We start from the raw sequence: 24,548 nt of genomic DNA on the forward strand, positions 1-24,548 counted from the left end.
GAGCATTAGAAGATACATTAATGGTTGAAAATAAGTACCCTGGTGTCGTGGTTTCGGCCCAGCTGGCAACTTAGCACTACATGGCCATTCCTCCCCTCAGTGGGGTGGGTAGGAGAATCAGAAGACAAAGGTAAAAACTCATGGGTTGAGGTAGGGACAGTTTAATAGACAACTCAAGGAGAGAAGAAATAATAATAACAATAATACTAATGAAAGAATGTACAGATTGAGTGATGCACAAGTTGCAATTGCTCACCACCCGAAACCTGATGCCAAACCTGTTCCCGAGCTGTGATTCCTGCCCACCCTGGCCAGCTCCCCCAGTTTATATACTGAGCATGATGTCATATGGTATAGAATATCCCCTTGGCTAGTTTGAGAAATTGTTCTTGTTGTCTGACTCAGTTCTTTCTGGAGAGCCATGTTGCCATAAGACTTGCTTTTCAAGTCCCAGAATACTGTTCTGGGTGGTGGCACAGGGCATGGATATGCTTCCAGCCATTCGGTGGTTGCTTCCACCATTGTAAGCACATGGTGCTTGTCTTGGTGGGTTTGTGGGAATGTGATATAGTCAATCTGTCCAGGGCTCAGCATATTTATATTTCAGCCATCGTCCTCCATACCACAGAGGCTCTAACCACCTGGCTTGCTTGATGGCAGCATGTATTTCACATTCATGCATAACCTGTGCAATAGTGTCCATGGTCAAGTCCAGCCCTCGGGTCATGAGCCCATCTATATGTTGCATCTCTTCCTTGATGGCCTGAGGCGTCATGGGCTCACTGAGCTATAAATAATTTACCCTCACATTGCCAGTCCAAATCCACCTAAGCCACTTCAGTCTTAGCAGCCTGATCCACCTGATGGTTGTTTTGATGTTCTTCAGTGGCCTTGCTCTTAGGTATGTGGACATCTATGTGGTGTACTTTCGCAACCAGCTCCTCTGTCCAGGCAGTAGTATCTTGCCACAATGGGGCAGCCCAGATGGGTTTGCCTGTGTGCTGCCAGTTGCTCTGCTTCCATTGCTTCAACCACCCCCATAGGGCATTTGCCACCACCCGTGAGTCAATATAAAGATAGAGCACTGGCCATTTTCCTCGATCAACAATGTCTAAAGCTAGCCGGGTGGCTTTCACATCCACAAGCTGGCTTGATTAACCTTCTCCTTCGCTACTGTTGTGGTAGTGATTAGCACCTGTTGTTCTTCAACCCTCAGCAACACCACAACAGAAGGCTTCTCCAAGAGACCAAGTGAGTTAGACAACTGTTCAGTTTTCTCCATCTCCAAGGCCCACTGTTAGCCTTTTGGGTCCTTGAAATACCCTCTCCTGAGGTAGTCTGTGCCAAGGATGCATGGAGCCTCTGGGCCAGTCAGAATGGGGTGTCACTCCTTCCCAGATAGACTCACTTCCGCTTTCAATACACTTAGCTGTTGGGATGCCCCTCTCCAGAAACACCAATGGGTTCTGCCGCTTTATAACTTGATGGGACCAAGTGCACAACTGTCCACTAGAGCCTTGAACTCCTGAGGTGCCAGGCCATTGAATCCACACAGTCCAGTAAACCCAGGTATCCCTTTCCTCCACCTGGCTGGAGGCAGGGCTTCTCTAATCCTGTTCATAGTATTTGTTACTCACTTTTTGTGAACATGAATCAGAAGTCCCTTCAAGAGGATCAAAAGTGAGATCAGCCCTTCTACTCTGTCTGGGGAACTACCCACTGGAAACTGGAGTGGTATTTCTCAGGGAAGAATCCCCTTTTGTGATTGTTTCTCCTTGCAGCTCATGTACCTGGGCCTCTAGAGTGGAGGTAGGTTTTCTATCCCACTCCCTCATGTCCTCTCTGTGGTCACACAGGTAAAACCACAGGGTATCCCGTGGTGTGTACCTTCTGTATCTTCTCTCGTGAGCAGAGGAACGCTTACTTATAATAGCTGAGATACAGGCCTATACAGGTTGGTGGCAGAACTTACCCTTGAATCACTGGAACTCTTGGGACAGTTTCTCAACTAGCATGTCTGGCAGTTTATCCAGAGATGAGATGCAGGCCCATAGGGAAGAAGAGAGCCTTCCTTCATATTGCTGGAGTTGGCCAGCCACTTCATCCACCATTTGTCCCTTGCCTTCTTTTCAGGACACTACTGCCAATGAGTTGGCATATGACAGTGGTGCACTTCATAGAAACTTCTGCCACATGGGCTGTGTGCATTGGACTTCATCTGTATCTGTGGGGAACTGCTCCATGTTTGGATCATTATAAATCACTTCCAGCACAGCTAATTCCCTCAGGTACTGGATACCTCTCTCCATGGTGGTCCAGTTACGTGGGTGACATGTAACATCTTCCTTGAAGGGGTCCTTTTCCTTCACTCCTGATTGAAGTTTCCTCCAGAGGCTGAGGGCTTGTATCTTTCTCCCAATTGTCTTGTCAATGCCCCCTTCCCTAGAGAGGGATCCCAGCTGCTTGGCTTCCTTACCTTCTAATTCCAAGCTACTGACTCTGTTATCCCAGCATTGGAGCAGCCAGGTAACAAGATGCTCACTGTGGCGGCTGAAATCCTTTTGCATATCTCACAGCTCATTCAGGGGTAGGCATCGGGTGAGTATCTCTGCTTCTGCCTCTTCCTCCTGTTCTCATGATGACCCTGGTTCACCCAGGACACCTGGCTAGTATTAGACACTGCTGCAGCTCTTTAATGCATAGTGGTCATACTTTCAGTGCATTATAAATCCCATTAAATTGTCCTTTGCCTCTGGCTTTTAGAGGGAAGAAAAGTGAACAAAACTGACAAATTTAAGACTTTCTTTCAGGAAGGAGGATTTTGACCTATGTGACACAAGCCATCAGGTCTTTTTTGATGAAACAAATAATGCTTCACAGAGAGCCAGATACTCCCTCTGAGTGGAATTTAGAAATTTTCTTATGGTTGTCTGAAACTGGAAATAGCATTTGGGAATCTTTGTGTATGTCTCAACTATGAATTAAATACAGGTCCACAGTGACTTTCAATTCACCATTCTCTTGAATCTGTTCTTCTTATACAAAGACTTACATTGCCTCAGCTTCCTAATTTTTTGTGACCAAACCCAAACACAGCCAGAGCTTGTGCAGGAGGTGAAGCTGTGCTAGCTTATTGCTCTTTGCCCACAGGAGGGATGGAGCGATGGCCGTGCTGGACATGCTGCAGCCCAAACACGCTAGGTGAGAGGGCTCTGGCTGCCCTCATCCTTGGCTTGGTCTGAACTCCGCCTGAAGAGAAGGTGCTACAGTCAGCTTCTGGGATCAGGTTACTGGTGTGAGAGAATATGATGTCCCATTCTTCACTCACTGTTCTGTTCCTGTCCGTCTTGCATAGAAAAAAAATATTTCTAAAGTGCCTCGTAAAGAAAAAAAAAGCTTTTTATTTTTCTCAACCATTTTCTGATCTGTATGAGTTTTGAAACAGACTGAATTTTGGTGTGAAACCAAGCAAGAGGCCAAGTTCTGCTCTCCACCAGCATCTGCTACTTTGCTAATAGCCAAGTCCTTAAAAGTCATGCTCTGCTTGTTTAATTTTTGAGATCATTAACTTTACTCCACTCTCTCTTTGAAAGGAACAGTCTTTTTGAAGGGGTTATATTATGTCAGAAAAGTTAAACCAATCTTAAAGAACCATGAGTTACAGTGCATGCTTTTAACTATTTAAATGGATAATGGACCATTATTTGACCCTAAAGCTCTAAAATTTCATGCAAATCACCAGGCAGCTGTCTTACCAGACTCTAAATAGAAAATAGAGTAAAGTGGCTTGCTATACAAACTCTGGATGCATATCATAACCTCATCGGCCATGTTTTGGGAAGTCCTGACCTAAAATATTACGAGCTTTACAATTGTCAGTGATGAAGTATTCTCACTTATGCACTAGGTGGGGCTGCAGGATGGTTTCTATGTTTTTCTTTCTTTTTTTCCTTCTTTTTTTATGCATGCTTAGATGACTGACATCTTACAATCGAGAAGTTGTATAAGTAGCATTTTTGAGGGCATATTATTTATGGGTATAATGCATGTGTGCATGAGTGGTTTTTGATAGATTGCATTTTCAATACAGGTTGTATCTACATTTAATAAAGTGAAAATCAAAATGCCAAAAGGTTTGTCTCCCCACAAGGAAAAATCAGAAGTTATTTCAAAACAAAATAACAAAATAAATCTTATTTTGAAGAAAATGCTGATTACTAAATAAAAACTCTGTCCAGATCTTCTGGTGGAGACACATTTTGGAAAATATTTTTCTAAAAGAATTGAGTATTCATTTTTTTAACAGTGAGTGTTATCATCCATCTCTTTTGATCTGAATTTAATGATCTGTATGTATGAAACAGATTTTTTGGAAAAATTAACAGGGCAGCTGAAAGTGACCAGTAGAAAAAATACTAAGTCTTCTTCCATATCTGAGTCTCCCCTGAGGATGTGTTCTCCTGCCATGAGTAGGGGATTGTTGAACCACATGCATGTTTCTTTCACACAGATCAGTACACGTACCAGGGGCTCACATTGTCAGCTTCCCTTGGCTTTCCTTATTGCAGAACTTCCTCCTGACCTTTTATATCATGCTATGTCCATAACTCAGGGGAGCTGCCACTTGTTCTGTCCCTGTGTGTGGCTCTCCTACGTGTTCAGGTGGTGCGCTCTGCTGCTTTTGACTCCACCTCAGCTTCCTGGATTAGCTTCAGTTTCCAGTATGTCTTTTCTGTCTGTGTGTTCTCACACAACAGAAAGAATAGATGTCAAGTGGCATGAATTGTGTGGACTTTACAGTCTTGCTATATTAGTTGAGTGCACGTTTGTCACCTCTCCACTGTGGAAGGTGGTGGTGCTTTGCTGCAGTCCAGGGGTAGGAAGGTTTGGAGGTGCAAAATTCTTAAGCTCTTGCTAGTGGTGGTAAACTTTTTTGGTCTAGCAAGCATCTTCACAATTCATGCGTCATGTGTTCTATGAAGCGGGTGAGCTGGGTGATCTGCTTTCTGTTTTGGAACAAAGGAGATAAAAAGCTGTGGGATGCAGCAAATTGATTGTGAAAAGTCAGAGTAGCCTTTAGCATTCCAGCTGACAAGTCTTAGGCTTAGTCTGATAGACTATTGTTGTTCTTCCAAACTAGATAATATGTCCATGAAATAACACACATTAAAGCGTAATAGTTTTACTTTAAATTGTGTGTGTCTTTTACTGATCTCTACTCTTTATTGTTAAATGAACTGTTAGAAGCTTAAAGGCTGTGTGAAATCTGTAGGTAAAGATGGACTGCATGACCTGGTTTTGCTGGAACAGCAATGTTTTTTTTCCTGAGGCCACCATGGATACAGAAGTTTTACAGGCTCGTTTGTAATGACTGGGTTTTTCTGTTAAAGCAAATCAAAATGTTGATGTTTTATAGCTATTTTGCAATGCTGTGATGTGTAGCACTCATTGCTACATGTTCCATGTTGGCTACCACTGCTGTAATGTCAAAGCATCTTCCAGGAGTACGTCTTTCATTGTGACATACCTTGGTCACTTGCTGCTTCTTGAATCTTCAAGGCAAGAAGTGTGTGCAGTGGCATTTACTTTGCAGAATTTTATAAAAATGTATGTTCAGACTGTGCTTGAAAAAGCAAAACAGAACAAATGCATTTAGAAGGTTTGTCCTGATAAGTCTTTTGACACAGCTACCTCATTATTTTAAGTGTAATACTGATAATACCACAGTGACTCATGAGCCTGGGTCTTGTTCCCAAATTTAACTCAGGAGACTTGAAAATAATTTGTGGACTTTACTCCAAAGCATTTCAGGAAGTAAGAGGCTATGTCTTTCCAGTGCAGAAGGATACCTCATCCATGTAAAATTCTTCCATGTAAAACTCCAGTCTGAAAGGGATAGAAGTGCTGTCTCCCTTGCTCATTAGCTTCACAGTACTGTAAAGAGAAAGGAAGAGAACAGAGGGAGCATGAAGCATTCACCTTTTCTCTCGTTTGTTTGGGGCAAAGGGTTTCTAGGAGTCAGATGCTGAGTTTTAACAGTGCAAAATTATCACAAAAGTCCTTTTGTTTCCTTTTATTAATGGCAGCTTCAGTGATTCAGAGAGTACCTGGTGTGATACTATAAATACTAAATACATACAGTATAGCTTTATATATTGTAGTAGGACAAAAGGTTGGTTTCTTGAAGTGAGTTGAATCCTTGGCTATTGTCAGAGTCATTACAGAGTCTATCAAAGGTAGGTTTTATCTGCTAGAAATTGATCTGTTTGGCATCATTACAAAGAAATACTATCAGAGCTGTTTCATACATAAAGCACAAGATAATTGCAGTAAGCTGGCCAAAATTTTTCATCATTAGTGCTTGACTCTTTTTGATAGAAGGCTAGAGGAATGCTTGTTGTGAGACAGTGCTTCTGAGACACCCAACCTGCATTTCTGTTGTTGAAGTACAGCCATACTGAATTTTAGACATAATGTAAAATTACTTTTCACATTTAAAAAAAAAAAAAATCGTGTTATTCTGTGTATTCCAAATGCGATGTGCTTCTTCATTTTTCTTTTATGCAGTACAGGTTCAAAACTGCAATGTGGTAGTAGGGGTTCAGTCTGTAGTCTTTTCTGGTTCAGTCTACAGTCTATTCTATGCTGTGTTTCTTTTTGCAGTCCTGTTTGTGTTCAAGATCTGCAGACCTAGCATTTTGATCTGGGCCTTAAGACATTACAGTGCCTGTTAATTTACCTTCAACTTATTTTTCTGTTATGCACAGTTCATTGCACCCTCTTAGGTACTACAGATTATCAACGTGTGATATTTTAAAAAAAATATAAATTAGTACTGCTAATTAAGGGAACTTAATACAAACTTCCAACATGATAATACTTTCTGGATAGATACAGATAATTGTTTTAGAATAGTCAGGTTCAGGTATTTTTGCATTAGTAACTTTGGGCTGAGGGGAAAGGGAGAGGATACATGTTATTCTCCAGCCTAATAGTTGAGACACTGACTTCAGAGAGGGAATAAATAGAAACTGGATCACAATGAGTGTTTCAGTGTTTTATGTGATGATAATTGTATATGAACTATATGTCCATGCATGGATGCCCTCCGCTTGTCTGCTTTTCTCATTAAATATTTGAGGAGTGTTTCTATCTAGACTACCACTTGGCTACTTAAGCTTGGTTTCTTGATCCCTCCAGGGAGCATGGGGAATGAAGGCCTTAGCTACTTCATTCAACTTACTCAGTCTGCAGTTTGTTGGCCCTGATGGGGTCCTTGGAGTGAGTGAGGCACTGAGCTCATGGCCACTGGAGAGTTGGAAATGCTGATGGGATTCCCAGAAGAGAGAGGCCACATATCTGGGAATATTTAATGTCAGCTACTGACGCACCTTTGGGGTTAGGCAATAGTGGAAGAGAGAGATAGTGCACTGTAGTATTGAATTTATCTAACTAAAGAAGAAATTAGGTGGGACAGGCTCCTAAGAGAGGCAGGGCCCATAAGGACAGATCTACGTGAGAATTACATGGTTATATATGAGTTTCCAGCTAAATAGAGGCTAACAGTATGTTTGCGTGGTGTAGTGTAGTGCCATGCAGAGTAATGCTAGCTTTTTGTGTCAGCATGATGTTCCTTAGTCACCCTCGCTACATAAGTGCTATCTACTTCTTTAAAAAGTAGATAGTACTTATGTGCTTAAAAAGTTCAGCCAACTCAAAACGAATCATTAAGTATTGATGCAGACATAGGGCTGGTGTGTGTTTCACAGCAGAGTCTGATGGCTTTTTACTTTTCCTGTAGATCAATCTTACTTTTTGCCTTTTCTGATAATATTGAGTAATAATAAAATAATTATAGTATATACATTATATATTATATACATTATATGTTATATTGTACATAATGTATTATATTATGAAATAATAATACAATATGTAATAAAGTTATATAGTTCTATATATAATTGAATAATACTGAATGTTTAGAAAGTTTTTCTCTCATCTGCTTTTATATCAGTTATGTTTTTTGCAGTGTGTGTGATTTTTTTTGCAGTGTGTATTGTGCTAACAGAACTTGATAGCCATTAGCCACTGCTGCTCTTTGCGAAGCATGATGTAAGCGAACAGTGAGCACAGGGAGAGCAATCTCTCCTTCCTTCAGACAGATGCCAGCACATGTCAAGTATAGCTCACCCTGCCTCTGTTAGTCTTCTGTGGTTCTTGTGGCATGCCACAGGCAACAGCACTAGCACAAAATTTGATCCACTTGATAGAAAATATGGGAAGTTGTTAGTCCCTTGAGTAAGAGAGTTTGATCAGCTTTTTTAGAGCAGTTTGCGGTCTTGGATCACTGATTAATTCTGGATTCTTTCAGGCAGTTTGGGGCCTAAAATGCTGTTTTATTCTTTTTTGCTGACAGTTTTTCTCAGATGTACTTTGCTTACATGCTGCTGTGTTATAATAACGTGTTTATAGCTCCATTCAAACCACTCAGAATCTGGTTTTGAATTTTTACTTGTTACTAACAGTGCATTGCAGTTATGTATAATTTTCTAATCTGCCTCCAGGTGCATCCTGGATCATTAATCAAAGTTTTTAAGCTTTTCGTTTAAAGTTTCAGTCTCGGCATTGCAAAACCTCATCTATCTTTGATGGGATTCTGTGTTCTTGCAAGTACTGTGTTCTACCAAGTCTCTACATGTGCGTTTTTCAGGTCCAGCATTATAGCTTCTCAGTGAAGATCTACCACTGACTTTTGATCTTCTAGTGAAATTGTAAATAAAGCATTATGCTTCTTTAGGTGGTAACAAGTCTCTTGTTAAATACATTCATATCTCCAGGTTATGTTTGCAGTTTAAGTGTAAGTTGAAGGTGTCATAGGTTATTTTGGAATTTGTTAAATCTTTCTTCTATGTCTGGTTTTCTAAGCATAATAGGATGTCTGAAGAACTGCATTATCAATGCCCTTCTTTCTTCTTCTCCTCCTCCAGGTGTGAGGCAGCTAGCCCACATATTCATCCAGTTGGATGGTGTAAAGAACATAAAAGGACACTCATCACCCCTCCAGGTTTGTATCTTATTACATATCTGAAAGGTTTAAGGAGGTTGTAGTCAGCTAGTAACATTAAAACTTAAAATAAACTTATTATTACCTCCCCTGAATTTTAATTTCTGTAGTTAAGAATTGGTATTTGGGGAGTTAATTTTTTTTACAGGACATAATATATTGAAAGTAGAAGTACAGTAGACATCAGGTGTTAAGTATGCACATGTGTGCTGCTTTAGTAAAGAGGCATCTGTCCATGATATCCATCTATCCATTCCTTGGAATCTGAACAAGTTTGTATTTTTTGATTGAATGTATTCACTTAGAAGACTCACATTGTGTAAATGCTAATAAAACAAATTCCAGGTGTGTAAGAGTATTGCATAAGAAAAACATCTTAATGTGAACTAAATATGCAAGATAACGGGTTGATGAGAAGATTGCCTTACGTTTATTAAGGAATTAAATTTGTAAGGGATCTTTAGAAGGGAGAAAAACACAGTGAGAGACAATACAGAAGGATGAGAGTGTGTTCGTTAGTATGAAATAAAAGACCACCAGTTTTTCAAGACTGTTGTGTACAGCTGGGTGATCTAAATGCCCTTGTTGCAGAAACTGCCATCCATGGTCTGAAAACATGGAAAATTTTAATTGATTAAAACCAACTTTGACAGAAATTCTAATAGCCACCAATCTTAAAAGGTCATAAGCAATCTGTCTGTCAGGAGGTTAATTACTGCCTATTGTTTGGTGAAATCTCTTTTAAAACAAATCAGAATTGGTTTCAATCAATTCTAGATTATGAATCATAAGGTTTAAATTTCAAGTTAAACTTCTGGTGCAGATTAAAGGCAAAAGACAGGCACTGCCTTTTCTTTAAGAGCAAAGTGTCTTTGTGTTTCTTGCATAAAGTGTTTGTAAACATGATACAGGCAACATGAAAGAAGGGCAACATCTTCTTTGATGATGTCTGTGAATTATTCTTATAGTAAATGTCCAAGCTATCTTTTTAGTAATGTAAAAACAAATTAACTTGCTAAAAGAGTAGCAAGTCAGGTGTGCTCTACTGTGGTTCAAAGCTATCACTGATTAGATTGTGTTAGCCGGTAAAATACTGTTTATAAAATACAGGATTAGTTTTATAATACTTGAATGAGTTTATTAATTAAGTGGACATATTTTTCCAGTCCACATTTTTTATATTCTCATACCCAAAGCAATTGTGATTTTTTTCTGCAGTATTGTGTATGAGATTGTTGGGTTTTTTAACCTACATGGTGAATGTGTCAGATACAATTCAGAGTAGCTTTCTTGTAATTATTTTATAAATCTGAAGCATAAATCAGAAAAGTATTATAGAGATGTTAGGCATTCTCTAATTAGGCATCAGGTTTATTTTTTGCACTGCAACATTTAATTTTGCTTGTATGTCTTCTGTGCTAGATTATCCACACGCTAAGCATTTTTCTTGGGAGAAGTATTTGGAAGAAACCAGTTCGTTACCTGCACCTGCAAGGGCTTTCAAAGTGGTGAGAAAATGCTTATATTTTTTCATGCTTTTAACTGCATATAATTAATTGAAGAAGAGAGTACATATATGGTGTTCCTGTGTTTTCAAATGTAATCAGTTAATTAGTTGCATAATAGGTGGTTTATGCAAGCTTGCAGTTCACTGTTGGAAATCAGATAATTATTACTATAAATCACTTTATTATTTTAATCATTATAAATGAGATTAAATGCTGCAAAATACTAATGAATGTAATTTGCTATGGGAAATTACTGCCTAGTTATTAGAAATAATGAGATAGCTACTGAGTCATCATAACATATTTTGAACATACGTATTTCTATCCGTACATTTTAAATGGTGTAATAAATACAGTGAGAATGTAAAAATGATTGTAGGAGGTCAGGCTGGTTGCCTGTCTAGTCTATTGTCTCTGGCAGTAGGAAAGAGAGAGTTTGTATTTAATATTCTTCAGTGATATCCTTCTGTGAGCTTGTGACTAGGGTACATGGGCAGCATCCACAGGCAGCTCCCCATCTTAACTATGGTGTTTGTGAACGTCCTTTTCGTTTAGCTTTGTACTTGCTAGTTTAATCCAGTGACACCCATCTTTTTTGACCTCTTAGGATTTCAGTGAGTAAAGTGGACTGATCAGTAATGCAGAAAGGGTTGCTGTTAGGAGCCAGCATCAGATGGCTGGCAGCTCCCAGCCCCTTGTCTCACAGTGCGCTGAAGCTGGTTTGCCTTGGCTTTTCAGATTAGGGTCACTAATTCTGAGTAACACTTTGCTAAGAGCTAGATTAACAAAAGCAGAAGTGTGGTGCTTATAGCAAGCAGTTCCTGGGATCAGTAGATCACCGGAGTTTATTACTGACCTGCAGTTTATCACCCCAGAATGCATCTGGCTTAATAATGTGTCTCAATCTTACGTTCTTGGCAGGAATACACATTGCGCAAGGATTAAGAAGGTATTTGGTTATATCTGCAAGGTATAGTCGTTGGTAAAAGAGCAGTGGGCTGTGACCTTGACTACATTGAGCTAAAAGCAAATGTGTTCTTTTTCTCTCAGAGCATTCATATTTTAATTTCTCCTCCTGGGGTTCAGGGAACAGCCACCCTGCAGGGCTCAGCAGTGGGCAGGGTCCGGCTGGCCGTGTCTGTACCAGGAAATGGAAAAGGACATGCCACATGCGTGCAGGCATTGATAGCATTAAACTGAGAGAGCGCTAGCTGGCGTGGCTCAACACTCTTCCAGAAACCATACTAGCCAAGAGCGGCTGGGGATGGTGTAGGTCCCAAAAGGTAGCATAGAGTGTGCCACTGGGCTTTGGGGGTGGAGGGGAAGGAGAGCTTGATTGCATGGGGGTCAGCTGTGCTCTGCCTTTTGGTTTCACAGCCAGAGATTCCTGCTTCCTGTACTAATATAATGGTAACCATATTAATGCTAACTGTGATAAACAAGAAAACAGATTTAATAAGAATGAAATGCTGATTGTGTTGGAGCTTGGGTGAAGTCTTCCTGAGACAGTCACAGTATTTTATGCAAGAAAACAGAGTTCTTAAACTGCAGCTGAGGAAGAAGCACCGATGTTCTGGAAAGTCTTAGAGGGACAGATAGATTATTTTCCTAGAAGTTTAAGATAAAAACCATTATGTGTCATGTGCATATGTTCCTTTAAAATGGAAATAATTTTTCTTTAGATTTCATAGATGTAGATGGCAAAGATAAAATCTGATACTCCTACCAAAGACCTGTTTTGCCAGAATAGTGTTACAGAACAGGCATTTGGTCGTGTTTGTTCTGATTATTTACTGTTACATAGTGGATTAGTTATGTTTTCAGTAGGAGACTGAAAAAGAATGCTTGATCCACAAAGTGAAAACACATACTAAAACCCAGAAATATGTTTCTTGTAGACAATGTCATAGACATTTCAGGCTGCTGGTATGTAATACTTCAGTACTGCATTGAAACTGTTGGCCACAGTCTCTGGGAAAACTTTTCTAGAGAATTTAGGCAAAAACCCAGCAGATTTAAAATAAACATCCCTACTTACTTGCTTGGAAGGCTTGAATGGAGAACCTGGAATCCCAAAGTAGTTACTTTATTTCTCTAGTTTAATAACACTTGTTTGAAAGATTTTTTTATGCTTGGATTTGTTGGAGGGGGAGGGCAGCTTTGAGATAAGAAAGGCAGGCAGTTTGCTATGGATTTTGTATGCTTTTACAATTGTGTGAGATTTTTGAGATTTTCTTCTGTTTCACATAATGTTGTTCTGCTTTTCTAGAAACCTTCTCATGGCTTTCAGAAAAACATGAAACTTGAAGTGGTTGACAAGAGAAACCCAGTATTTATCAGAGTAGCAACTATTGTAGATACTGATGACTATAGAATAAAAGTAAGTTTCTCTGTCTTACTGTACTTGAGTAACTGATGAGTAGTTTGTAAAAACAAAATCCTATAGTTGTAAAAGTAAGCACAGGAAGAAATGAGTCACATTGCTGTGTCCTGCTAAGCTTTTCACTGATTAATATGCACATAATTCCTTTCGAAAGGGTTGTTCTGTTATCCTCTTAGTTACATTTGCTGACGTAGATAATTAGAGAGAAGAGTTGAATATGTTCAAAAATTGCTTTGGGAATAGTTGATATAAAACAGTTGTCTATTCTATCAAGAAATGTGATGATTTAATAACAAGTGTCAAAGGGCTGCTGTGATATTTGTATTAGGACCCATAAAATATTTGTCCTAGGTTAATTGAATCTATCTCCATAAACTTCCAGGGAGAGGAGAGAGATAAAAAAAGAAACATGATTTCTTGTGCCTTGTCAGTGACTTCTGCAATTCTGAAATTTATATTAATTATGGACTTTAGACTGGATTAATTTCAGATAATATATTCTAAGACACTGCAGTTTTCTAGAAGTTGTATGATTGGATTATTTTTTCTTTTATTGTAAAGCCCCTAACCATTAGAAGGGCTAGCATATTCCAGATACCCTGTTAGATGGATGTGAAGGATATTTGTGTTTACAGTTAGTAAAGATTTATTAGGCATACATGGTATTTCAAGCAGAAGTGCATCTGACATTTCAGTTTGAATCTGAATTAACTGGTGATAGGGAGTCATCAGAACTAACATCTTCACACCTACACATTTTCTATCTAAACTTTTAAGTTGTCATGCAAAAACCAAAACCAAAACAAACAAAAAAATCCCCTCTCCAGTCTAATTTATTCAAATGACAGGATTTGTAGCTTCAGGAGGGCTAATTTGTAGCATATGTTGAAAGAGCTCTTTATGTGTCTCTGTATGTGCATCCACATGCACGCATGAGAGATCTGACCTATTTACTAGTACAGAGGTCAAGTAAGATATGAAGATACTTAGCCTGAAAAAAAATGCATGCATAGCCTATACTGGTGGTTTTCTGGGAAGTCACAAACTTCATTTTCTCTTGAATTTCAACTCCTTATCCTGTATAGTCTGATTTTTAGTAAAATGGTTACTTGTATATTGGGTTTTTTGTTTGTTTTTTATGGATAAATGCCATTTCTTTAGCACTTTGCTTATTGCTCTGCTATTATTAAATCCTGTTCAAACAGGAGATTAAAAAATGTTTGGATTTTTGGCTTTTTTGAGAGAGAAAAAAGGCTGAAATTCATGCTTAATTTAAGTATTAATGTGAGAACTAAACTTGCCTGCTTTATTGCTGGGATTTGAGCCTGTTGATGCAAGACATAATAAACAACCAAGTGACACCTCTCTCTTTCCTTCAGTGAGAGTATGCCTGGGTCCAGAATCTAATGTACATGTATTTTCTAGTTCTCTTAAAGTGACTTGTCTAATGAACATGTGATTTTTAGGAATTACTTAAGGAAACCGATTTTATAAAGAATTTTTCTGATCTAATATATATTGTTTTCCTTTTTGATTTTAGGTCCATTTTGATGGCTGGGATAGTATTTATGATTATTGGACTGATGTAGATAGCCCTGATATCCATCCTGCAGGCTGGTGTACAAAAACCGGACACCCTCTTCAGCCCCCACTTAGTAAGAGAAATCATATTGTACTGTAATGATTTTAATAGGCACGTGTACTGTGCTGTCTTTTTCCCTGCCAGTGCCATCCAACGAAGAGTAGCAACTAAGATATGCAAAATAATGTAAATGTGACATTCAGTGCAAAATCAACAGTCAGTAATTAATCACTTTTTAGTAGATAGTTTTATTGACCTTTACTGTAATGGAAATACAGTGTTTCTCTGTCTGGATAAGAACCACTGTCAAAACCTGAAGTAATGGTAAAGATCTCTTGTGTAAAATCCTGGCCCTCTTGAAGCCAGTGGTTAAACTGCTGTGGCCCTCAGGAGGGGTAGGGTATCACTCTTAAAATTTTCTGTCCACATTCTATTGAAGGTTAGTATGCTTTTTAGCTCAAAGGACTCCAGACTGCACTGAGAAGACACAGCTTTCAAATGCTGTGGCAAATCCTCAAAACCAGCTAAGTTCCTTTTCTTCTTCAGCTGAGCAGAGAGCGTTTAATGGTGCCCACATTGAAGACAAATCTAACAGAAGTATCATAGCAATAATAATACTGTATTTACTGGCTTGTCCTCTCAGGGGATTTCGTTTTACTTGTTGAAGGGAGGTCCGTCCTAAGTGAGACTGAGGGTTGTAGGGAGAAGAGACTTCTGTGGTAAAGATATCCCTGCCTATGCCAGTATGTTTCTGCATAATTGTGGGGGAATCACTTCAGGCAAACTTTGAACCCGTTTTTAAGTGAGTGCTCTTCTCTGGGATTGTTTTATATTGTGACTCTGAGGTATGGTTTGCACAAGTGCTGAGTGTTCACAGCTGTAACCAAGATCAGAAAAAGCTGTGCTTGGAAAATAAGAAATGCTGAGCAATGCCTAGTACTCTGAAAAAAGTAAATGTAAAATAACTGGGATAAGGCACACACAAATTGTGTGAATGTGTTACCTGAAAATCTCAGTACCTCAATGCAGCGTCTCTAAAATGTCAAGAAGAAATGTTTCCTATCAAGAGCGTGATCAGAGTATATTCATTAGTTCTCTGAGCACTCCAGTGGTGCAGTGATGACTGCCTGTTAGGAAGTTAATCATTCTGCCTTCAAAGCAGAGTCTGAATAGAGTGCCGTAAGTGCCAACGCACAAAATGAGTAATGAGGAGAAGATAGGATACCGCATATCTGCTGCTTAATCTGAGATGTGTGTCCTGTGTACTGAATGAAGGAACAGTCCAGTGGGAAAAAAATTGTCTGTGACCACGTAAATAAAAATTGTGTAATATGGCTCAAGAGCTGAATAAAGTTGCAACATTTCTATTATCTAAGATTGCAAAAAAAAAAATAATCTTAGCCTAGGAGGGAGTATAAAATAAGTCAATTCATTTTGTTGGAGACATTAAAAGAAACAAAATAGATGCCCATCACATCATGTCCTCTAGGTGGTGGCGCAGGAGGCACTGTTCATGTCTTTTAGGATATGACTGGTGGAAGTGACTTTTTGATACTAGTTAAGCTACAGAAACGAAGATGGATGATGTGACAGGAGGGAAAATAGCCATCCATTAATTAACTGCACAAATACTATTAAAATAGGATGATAACTGAATTATATATTCTTCCAATAATATGACTTTGTATTATTACTGTAGAATATGCTATAGAATATAGAATATTATAAAAATATTAATATGGTTTCCACGTAAGTTAAAGTGCATTTCAAGTTTTGTGAAAGGGTTTCAGGAAGGAAGAAAATATTTTACAAGACACAATATTTTTTCCTCAGTCAGTAAGATAGTCCTTTTAATGACACAGTCCAGATCCCTGCCTTAAGCACTACAAGCTTTGTGTGAATGCTGCCACAATGTTAGCAATACTAGTCTAGAGCAGTCATCATAATGGTCTTACGCTCCCAGTATTTATGTATTCATAGTGTTTTCTCTTAAGGTGTAGTGAAGTCATCATGGTGGCTTATGACCTTTTTGATAGCAGTTTGGGAATTAAGAGCCAGTGTTGATGCTGATTTTATTATTGTTTCACAGTGACGCAAGCAGCAGCTTCTTGCATAAATATGGACAGCCGGTTGCAGCTCTTTTAAATTACATTTTTAGGGAGTTTGAATTTAAGTGAAGAGAGAACATTTGTAGGGAGCTACTTTTTGCAAAACTAAAGCATCAGTGAGGCAGGACTTCCTTTACAAAAGTGTCCCTGTTAAGTTAACTCTTCCTCTGAGTCCACTAACTTGTTATGTTACAGGCATCAATTTTGCATAAAGGTAGGAAAGATAAAATTCTCTGTTCTCTCATCCGTTACACCATTTTAAAGCTTATAGAAGTCTTTGGACTTCAGTGTAGTCATTATGTTGTAACATTAGCATAGGTAGAACATTTGTTAAAAAATGCTTTTGGGCTGTTCTAATGACACATAATCATTCTCTGTCTTTCATTATCCATCTGCGAGCAAGAATTTGGAAAACAGGAAAATCTATTTAAGTAGACCTTTTTATGTCGCTGTTGTTATCTGTAGGGGGAGATACAAGTTCATGTACTTCTCAAGTAAAACCAGTACTAGAGAAGACAGTACATACTTGCAGATGTGCAGGAGGTGTTCTCAGTTTCATATACTGGAGTAGGTCTGTCTCTCACTTGCTATGAAACTATGGGTTTTATACTGTGTTTGTTTGAGTGTCAAAGCTAGTTTTGACAGCTACATGCTTTAATGTCTCCGCAGCATCATTGTCACAGGTTGATGAAAATCAGACAGAAACATAAATTCAGATAAGTAAAAATGTCAAAATCTTCTCATGGCTTGTTCTTTTAGTAGAATTTTCAGCCTTTGTTTTCATGGTTTGACCATCGGAAAACTTGAGTTAAAAATGGAGAAGTCAGTACCCATTATGAACAATCTTCAGGAACAGCAGGGTAACTTACTTTGTCTGTGTTCTTACAAAACAACCAGTTTGGAACTACGGGTAGTTAATAGAGAAATCTTAAGTCATACAATTCCTCCAAGATTTGCATTTTTTATATAGATGTAGCTCTCCTGTAGAGATTTTCTCACACAGAGTAAAATTATTTCTCCAGAGGATTAGGTTGTTTGAATCTCCATCATGCTTTTGCAGGTTGCATTTTTAAAGTACTTTAAAATTAGGTTCTGTTTACTTACTTCTTCTTCATGTTTACTAGGATACTCTGGTATTCCTGCATATTTATATAACTTTTAAAGATTAGATACTTTTTTTTAATCTCATAACGTAATTTCCCCTGACATGCAGGTCCCTTGGAATTGGTGGAAGCTTTAGAGCATGGAGGCTGTCCCACAGCAGGATGTAAAGGAGTTGGACACATTAAAAGAGCAAGACATATTGGCCATCATAGGTATGTGCTATGAAACTGTAATTTTATTCTTTTGATTGAGTGATATGTGCATGGGGTTTTTTAATTGTTGTTCACAAGAAAACAGATCCAACCTGGAAGAAAATACGAAATCTTGTAAACCTAAATATGCAATGATTTCAGTTGCTATGGTGAGCATGCTGAAATAAACATTAGCAGTCTGTAAGTTCATTTCACTAGGGTGTGCTGTGATAAGATTTGTTGAACATGATTTTTTGTCACAACTGATAGATCCAGCTACTCAGTATTTTATTCCTATGAGGATTCCTCAGCTTGCTGATTGGATTGCAAAATGTTAGACAAATATGTATAAAGTAATAACTTGTGAACCTTTTGAAATATGAGGCCACTAATTTTATTATGGCTTGAATGTTTTTGTCCTGCTTGGTTGGTAGGGGTGAGGGTTTGCTTGTTGGCTAGGAAAAATATGAAAAAGGAAATTCCAATTGATGTATTCCTGAATGACAACCTGGACAACTTGCTGTTTGTACCTAGTGTTTCTAAAGATGCTTTTGTTGAACACCTTCTGAAATATAATACAGAAATGTGAATGTCCGAAGCTGTCTTAGAGGACATTTGACATAGGGAGAGCATTAGCATGGGAGAATGGAATGGAGGATGGAGAGACAATGACAGTAAATGGAAAATATTTACTAAGTCAAAATTTTATTATCTTTAAAAAAATTACAGTGTGAGGTGAATCCTGACTATTTCAGTAAGGGATATACAGTTAATGGAACATGTTAAGTTGAAAATTAAGTATCATAAATATCATCCTATTGCTTTTTTCAAATCAAAGCTTCCAGAAGTTTTCTTGGAATTTTTCCATTACACAGATGTATCATCCTCAAATGTCATATCACTTTGTGCTTTCTGCTTTCGTTCTTTGATTTGGATTGTTCTTTGATTATTTGTGTATTCAAGTTTTCGAAGTGTGTCATTAAACTACTGTGATCCAAGAGTTAGCTCTGCAGTCTTTTCATGGTTTTGGTAGGAGAATTATGTACTGTTAGCTAGAATTATGCTACAAGGTTTTGATGGTGTATCAGCACTGGTTGAAGTCCTGACTCACCCCTAACAAAGATACTTGCCAGCAAAATTCACTGTGTTGTTACATGTTTAATGGGCAAAAGGCATCTTTTGCTGCAAGAAGTTCTTTCCTACCTACTGCACAGGTGTTGCCTTTGTGTTATTAGGAGGCAGAAGAACTCTTCATGTTAGCACAACCTTTATCTCCAGGAAGGGACTGGAGCTAGAGTTAGAGCTAGGTTAGCTCCAGTGACAAAACCTGTTCCAGTAGGAACTGTGGTGGTGGTGTCATGACACAGTGTGCTGCACTGCTGTCGTTCAGATTATTCTCACCCTTTTTTACTACCTTCCCTTTTGAGAAGCTTTGTTTCACTCAGTCAGCAGGATACCTCCTTAAACAGTCACGTTAGTAGTTAAGAGGTTATCATCCTTATTATATGATAACCTGCTGCATTCATGTTCTTACTCCAGTGCAAATGTGAAACTAGACTTGCCTAAAAAGCTCCCTGGCTGCTTAGCTGAAACCCATTTTATTTCATATTCCAGTAGACTGAGTCTTGCATGATTTATTAATGCACCTGATCGGTAAGGCAATAACTTCCATTTCAGAGTATTATCTTCCTTACCATGTGCTATCTCAGTTACTTAGAATCAGATTAATATACCCATTCTTAGCCCAAGGCTGAAACTTTAAAAAATCACACAAAACCAAAACCCCTGTAAGTGAATGTGTCAGAAAAGTTTTTAATTTATGATCTCTCTAAATAAGCGTTGGCACTAAAACTTTTAATGTTTCACAGGGAAGGGATGAGTAAAGCTGTATGTCTGTTAGTTCATGTGGCCTTTGCTTTTATAACTAGATTTTCCATGGTATTTAAAGTTGTTATACTTACTCATCCTGAATATTAAAAAAAGAAATAAACTCATGGCATCTATTGTGTTTCATTTTTACTATGATCTTAGCTTATTAACTGATAGTTCTAGTGGATAAATATATAACAAAAGAGATTTTGTTGATCATAAGACAGGTATTTGCTGTTTCATAGCAAGTAAATTAACACTATTAAGTATCTTACTCACTAACTATATTGGTTTGCCCTCTGTGCTGATATTGTTGCTTTTTTCTTGAGCATTTCTGAGGAAAATAATGAGATTTGTTATTTATCTGCAGTCTACAGACTTGAGGGTCCAGGTCACCCCCAAAATTCTAACATTGTACTATCACTGTTTTCCTGAATTAACATAGACATCTTGAAATTGGTATAATTATCCATGTCAGAAAGCAGTCCCTTGGCTCTTTTATCTTGGCAACCTTGAAATGTATTTAACCATGCTTATCTTTTTTTTTCATAATGAGGTACAATGTCTATCTACAGCATAAATGCTTGTGTGCAGAAAAGATGATAATTTAAAATGCTAAGTAGTTCTGAAATAATTTTGAGAGCTTGTTCCTTAGGAACTAGATGAAAGCCTTGGTGCTTAATTATGTAGTGAAGTTAAAGCATTCACTTTTTGAAAAAGTTGATGTTAATAAGGACTGGGTAACTATCACCAGTTGATCTAGGGTTTTCTGTTGCACAGTTGAAACTGAGACTGATGTGCAGGTTGGTAGCATTATGCAGATCACCTGCATATTTATGATTGTGAATGGTATGCTCTCTGAAGTTAATGCATGCAGTCATTTTCAAGTTCAAGCAGTAATGCAAAGTGGTCAGTTGTAAACAGGTCATTTGTGTTTTGTGTCAACTCTCCATGAATAAAGATATTCACCAGAAACTTTACATGCATTATGTGTTAAGTTGAAGTGCACTGAATGTGCCATAGTGGAGGCTGTGTTGTAGAACTACAGCACAGAAAGGCAGGAAACCTCAGCTCAGCAGGATGTTGCATCTCTTTGTTCAGTGTCTGCTGAAGTGTTTCTCATCTGATTTTGATGCTGGTCTCAAGTTTCATTTTATCTTTTATGTAAGGTCATTAACCCCAGCAAAATCTGTTAGACGCTACTCTTGAGTCAGGTTAGACTGTTGAAGCAGCTTTCTCCTTAAAAAAGAATGCTTTGATGATGACTGTGCATTGTAAATTGTGGAAGAGAACATTTTTATCACTTGTTTCCAGACTAGTTAAAAATGTTTTAATGAAGTCAACTGAAGTAAAGCCATCACTTAACAAAAATCCAGCAGAAAAAAACAATACATCCTCCAGATGTTGTCAGGACCTTTTTGCTGGAGGTTTCTTACTAATCATGTATCACTACCAGCAGATGTGGTTATCTGGACTTAGGCTGCTCTAGATAAAGTCTAATCCATCACTTAGTCCAATCTATTTGTTTAACCTATCGAGGAAGATATTCTGAGAAAATCCAGGTGAATTTTCCTGGAGCTGCCATGCAACCTTATCCCCTGGCAGTGCTTGGCAGTAACTTGCACCTGAAAGGCAATGAGTAACTGGGGCTGGTAACATTTCTCCAGCTAAAACAGGAGACTTGTCTGTGGCTTCACACACATTTGTGAAATATTCTAAGCAGTCATAAAGAATAATAATCTATATTTTAAAATACTTTAGTATTAACTTATATTACCAAACAGAGCCTTACTCTTCTTTAGGTTAAGAGAGTATCCTGGCTATGTTCCTTTCTGATATTAGGTGTAGCTGAGGCTGAGTAATCCAGCTGGACTCTGTGCTTCAGAAACCTTGCATACTACTAGAAGATAGGAGCATCTCCAGATGTCTGGAGAAGACTTAAGGTCCATGCCCACACAGCAGTAGCCCAGTTTATTCTACTACCCTTGAACTTTATAGAAAAAAGATATGTGTGTGACCCTACCTAGAGACAGATCATGAGAGTGATAGAAGAGCAGTTGTAAAATAACCACAAATGGAATATGCTACCTTGCTACTTTCGATCCATCAGACAGTTCTGGAAAGAGCTGATAATTTAAAACCTTTGCTGACTTGAAAATCCCAGGTCTGTGATCCCAGGAATTCTTCAGAATGGTATACACAGGAAGTAGTAATCAGTGCATTGGGTTTTTCCTTCGTTGATCTTTCCTGATTCCATAAAAACAGAAGCTTCTTTTCATGCTCAGTTTTTACTGAACCTGTGCAGGACTCTGTAAACAGTGGCTCCCTGTCCTCAGAAAACTGTTATGGACACGTGTATTGCCAGCCACTCTGCTGCCATTTCAGTAGGATGCAAAGTGTACAGCAGATAGCTAACTGCTGTTGTATGTTGATCTTTCAACATTTAGAGATGGCCGATTAACTAACTCTCCTGTGTGGGGAGGTTGGGTGGTGTTAATGTGAATATTTGTTTACTGAAATACAGGTTGAGCCTACTGAAGCAGCTCAGATGATAATTGAGTATCTTCATGTTGGACTGGTTTCAAAGCTGTGAAGAAGTGCTGGAGGGTGTACAGCTCTATCACATGTGTAGTAGAGATTTCAAATTGGGTACCTGCTGCTGCTTCCACTTCTTGCCACGCTCCCTGTGCCTCTGGCAGACCTTGGTACCCCCAAGTCAAGGACATCCAATCATTTTGGAAACTGGCTTCTGAACTTCTGCTGTTCTCAAAATAGTGTGTTAAAACAAACTGCAAGCTGGAGCAAAAATCCAGATTTAAATTGACAGAAGAGTTAAAAATCCTAATTTAATATTAAATAGCCTAAACATCAAGACTTCTGAGCCTTTGAGATGAGTTATCTCTAAAACTTACAGTCCTGTATAAATCAATTACTTCTATTATGTAGGAATAACAAGATTAATTTTATATTCTTTGTAGTAGACAAGTTAGACTGAACTGAAGGCTGGAGTCATTGAGATTCAGGAGGATTTACAGACTGATCTGAAGCCATGTAACTCATACACAGGTTCATTCATGCTGTGTTTTGGTGAAACAAAGCTACCAGTGGAAACCTTGAGGGTTCTTTTTGTTGCCCCGAGTAATAGTAACATCAAAGGACTATCAAGGAGTTTTTAAAAAACAATACAGCAACTCAAATTAATTACAGAGGAAAATTATTCTGAATCTAGTGTTCTAAAGCATCATTAATATTATAGCTGTCATTGACTGAAATTGTCATTCAACTTCTGTTTTTCCAGAAAATGCTAAAGGAAAAAGCAGTATGTAAAGTTCTAATGAAAGACTGAATTTTGGGGCTTATTCTTGTTTTTTAATTTAAAACATCTTAATGGTGTTGGTAAACAGAAGATCTGGTGGGAATGAAATTGTATTGTCAGATTTCATTGTGGTGTAAGGCTTTTTTAACTGAAGTTAGATACCACCTTGGTAATGTTTAGTGTTTCCTTGAGACAACCCTCTGACTGCTTAAAAACACTAAACCTCAAAACACTCCTATGAGCATAGGAAGCCAAAAGAAGTTTACATACTTTGCCTTATAGCAGTGACAGAACTGAGATTAGCCAATATATTCCTGAGTTTCTGATAATTGTATTTCATACATCACAGTGGTATGAGTTTGTCACAGCAAGAACTTAAATCGTACTAGCACTGGCTCCTTAGAACCTTTTTCTGAATAGAAGCCTGTATCTTTTATCTTGTAGATAATTTGAAAGGGAAAAAAAATCATTGTGATAGATGCCTCAATATAAAGAATATTTTAAAAGTTCCCCTCTTTCCTAGTGTGCTTCTTTTCTTCCCCATCTTTCAGTTCATGTTTTTAGTTCTTTGAAGATGTCTGACAGAGGCTAGTCCTAAGACAGACAAAACCAGTAGTTTGAAAAATAAATGTAAGTAGAGGTATATAAATAAATCCAAAGCAAAATGCCAGATTCTGCTTAAGCGAAATCAGAAATAAAAATTAACTGCTCCAAGTTAAATTTTCTTTGTATATTCTATTCGATATCTTTAAAACATTTTCATTAACAAAAAACCTACCCTATTTCAAGTGTAGTGGTTTAAGAGTCCAGCTATCCATTTGGCTATATCTTACTCTGCTATGTAGACTTCTGGTATGAAAGTACTCATGGCAAAAAACTTCAGTGCCTGTATCTCAGAGGAGGTGCTGGGACTACCACCCAGTTCCTGAGAAGGCTGCAAAGATAACTGAACCTGTATAGATCCTCTGAGGACGGATGGCTGTATGTCCCTTGAAAACACTGTACAGGCTGTTGTGGGACACCATCTGCTTGGAATGGCCTTAAATGGGGATCTCATCTTGATTAGAAAAGCAGAAATCATATTCTGCTGGCATGCTTTTCCTCCATAATTCCAGTTCAACACAGCTATAAAAGGATTTAAAAAAAAAAAACAAACCCACACACCAAAAAACAAAAACAACTCTATAGTCTTGTTTTCAGATGAACTAGTTGACAAAATCAGATGTGCTGTTGGACTCCTGAGTCAATAACCCTAGCAAGGACTGACTGACTTGGCCTGTATAGCCTTAAGGAATTTTCTCCTTTTATGCTAGTGCTGACAGAAATGTAAATTTACACCAACTTTTTGTTTATGTTGGTAAGACCAAAATTACACAACTATTATTGGTCTAATTTCATGATAGGAGTTGATTCATACACA

General features: G+C 38.2%; 1 protein-coding gene across 8 annotated transcripts in view; it reads left to right on the forward strand.

The window, feature by feature from the left end:
* The window catches only part of L3MBTL3 (L3MBTL histone methyl-lysine binding protein 3), an 88,385-nt gene that overhangs the window by 45,943 nt on the left and 17,894 nt on the right, over positions 1-24,548 (forward strand). For 7 of the 8 annotated variants that reach the window (XM_074896298.1, XM_074896299.1, XM_074896297.1 and 4 more), the window contains 5 exons: positions 8,991-9,067; positions 10,490-10,575; positions 12,845-12,955; positions 14,499-14,613; positions 17,862-17,964. In XM_074896298.1, coding sequence (XP_074752399.1) covers positions 8,991-9,067; positions 10,490-10,575; positions 12,845-12,955; positions 14,499-14,613; positions 17,862-17,964 — 492 coding nt within the window. The remainder of the gene's footprint in view (positions 1-8,990; positions 9,068-10,489; positions 10,576-12,844; positions 12,956-14,498; positions 14,614-17,861; positions 17,965-24,548) is intronic. The other variant, XM_074896296.1, reaches the window with a different exon arrangement.

Source organism: Athene noctua, chromosome 1 (assembly GCF_965140245.1).
Source record: "Athene noctua chromosome 1, bAthNoc1.hap1.1, whole genome shotgun sequence".
In the NCBI taxonomy this organism is placed as follows: Eukaryota; Metazoa; Chordata; class Aves; order Strigiformes; family Strigidae; genus Athene; species Athene noctua.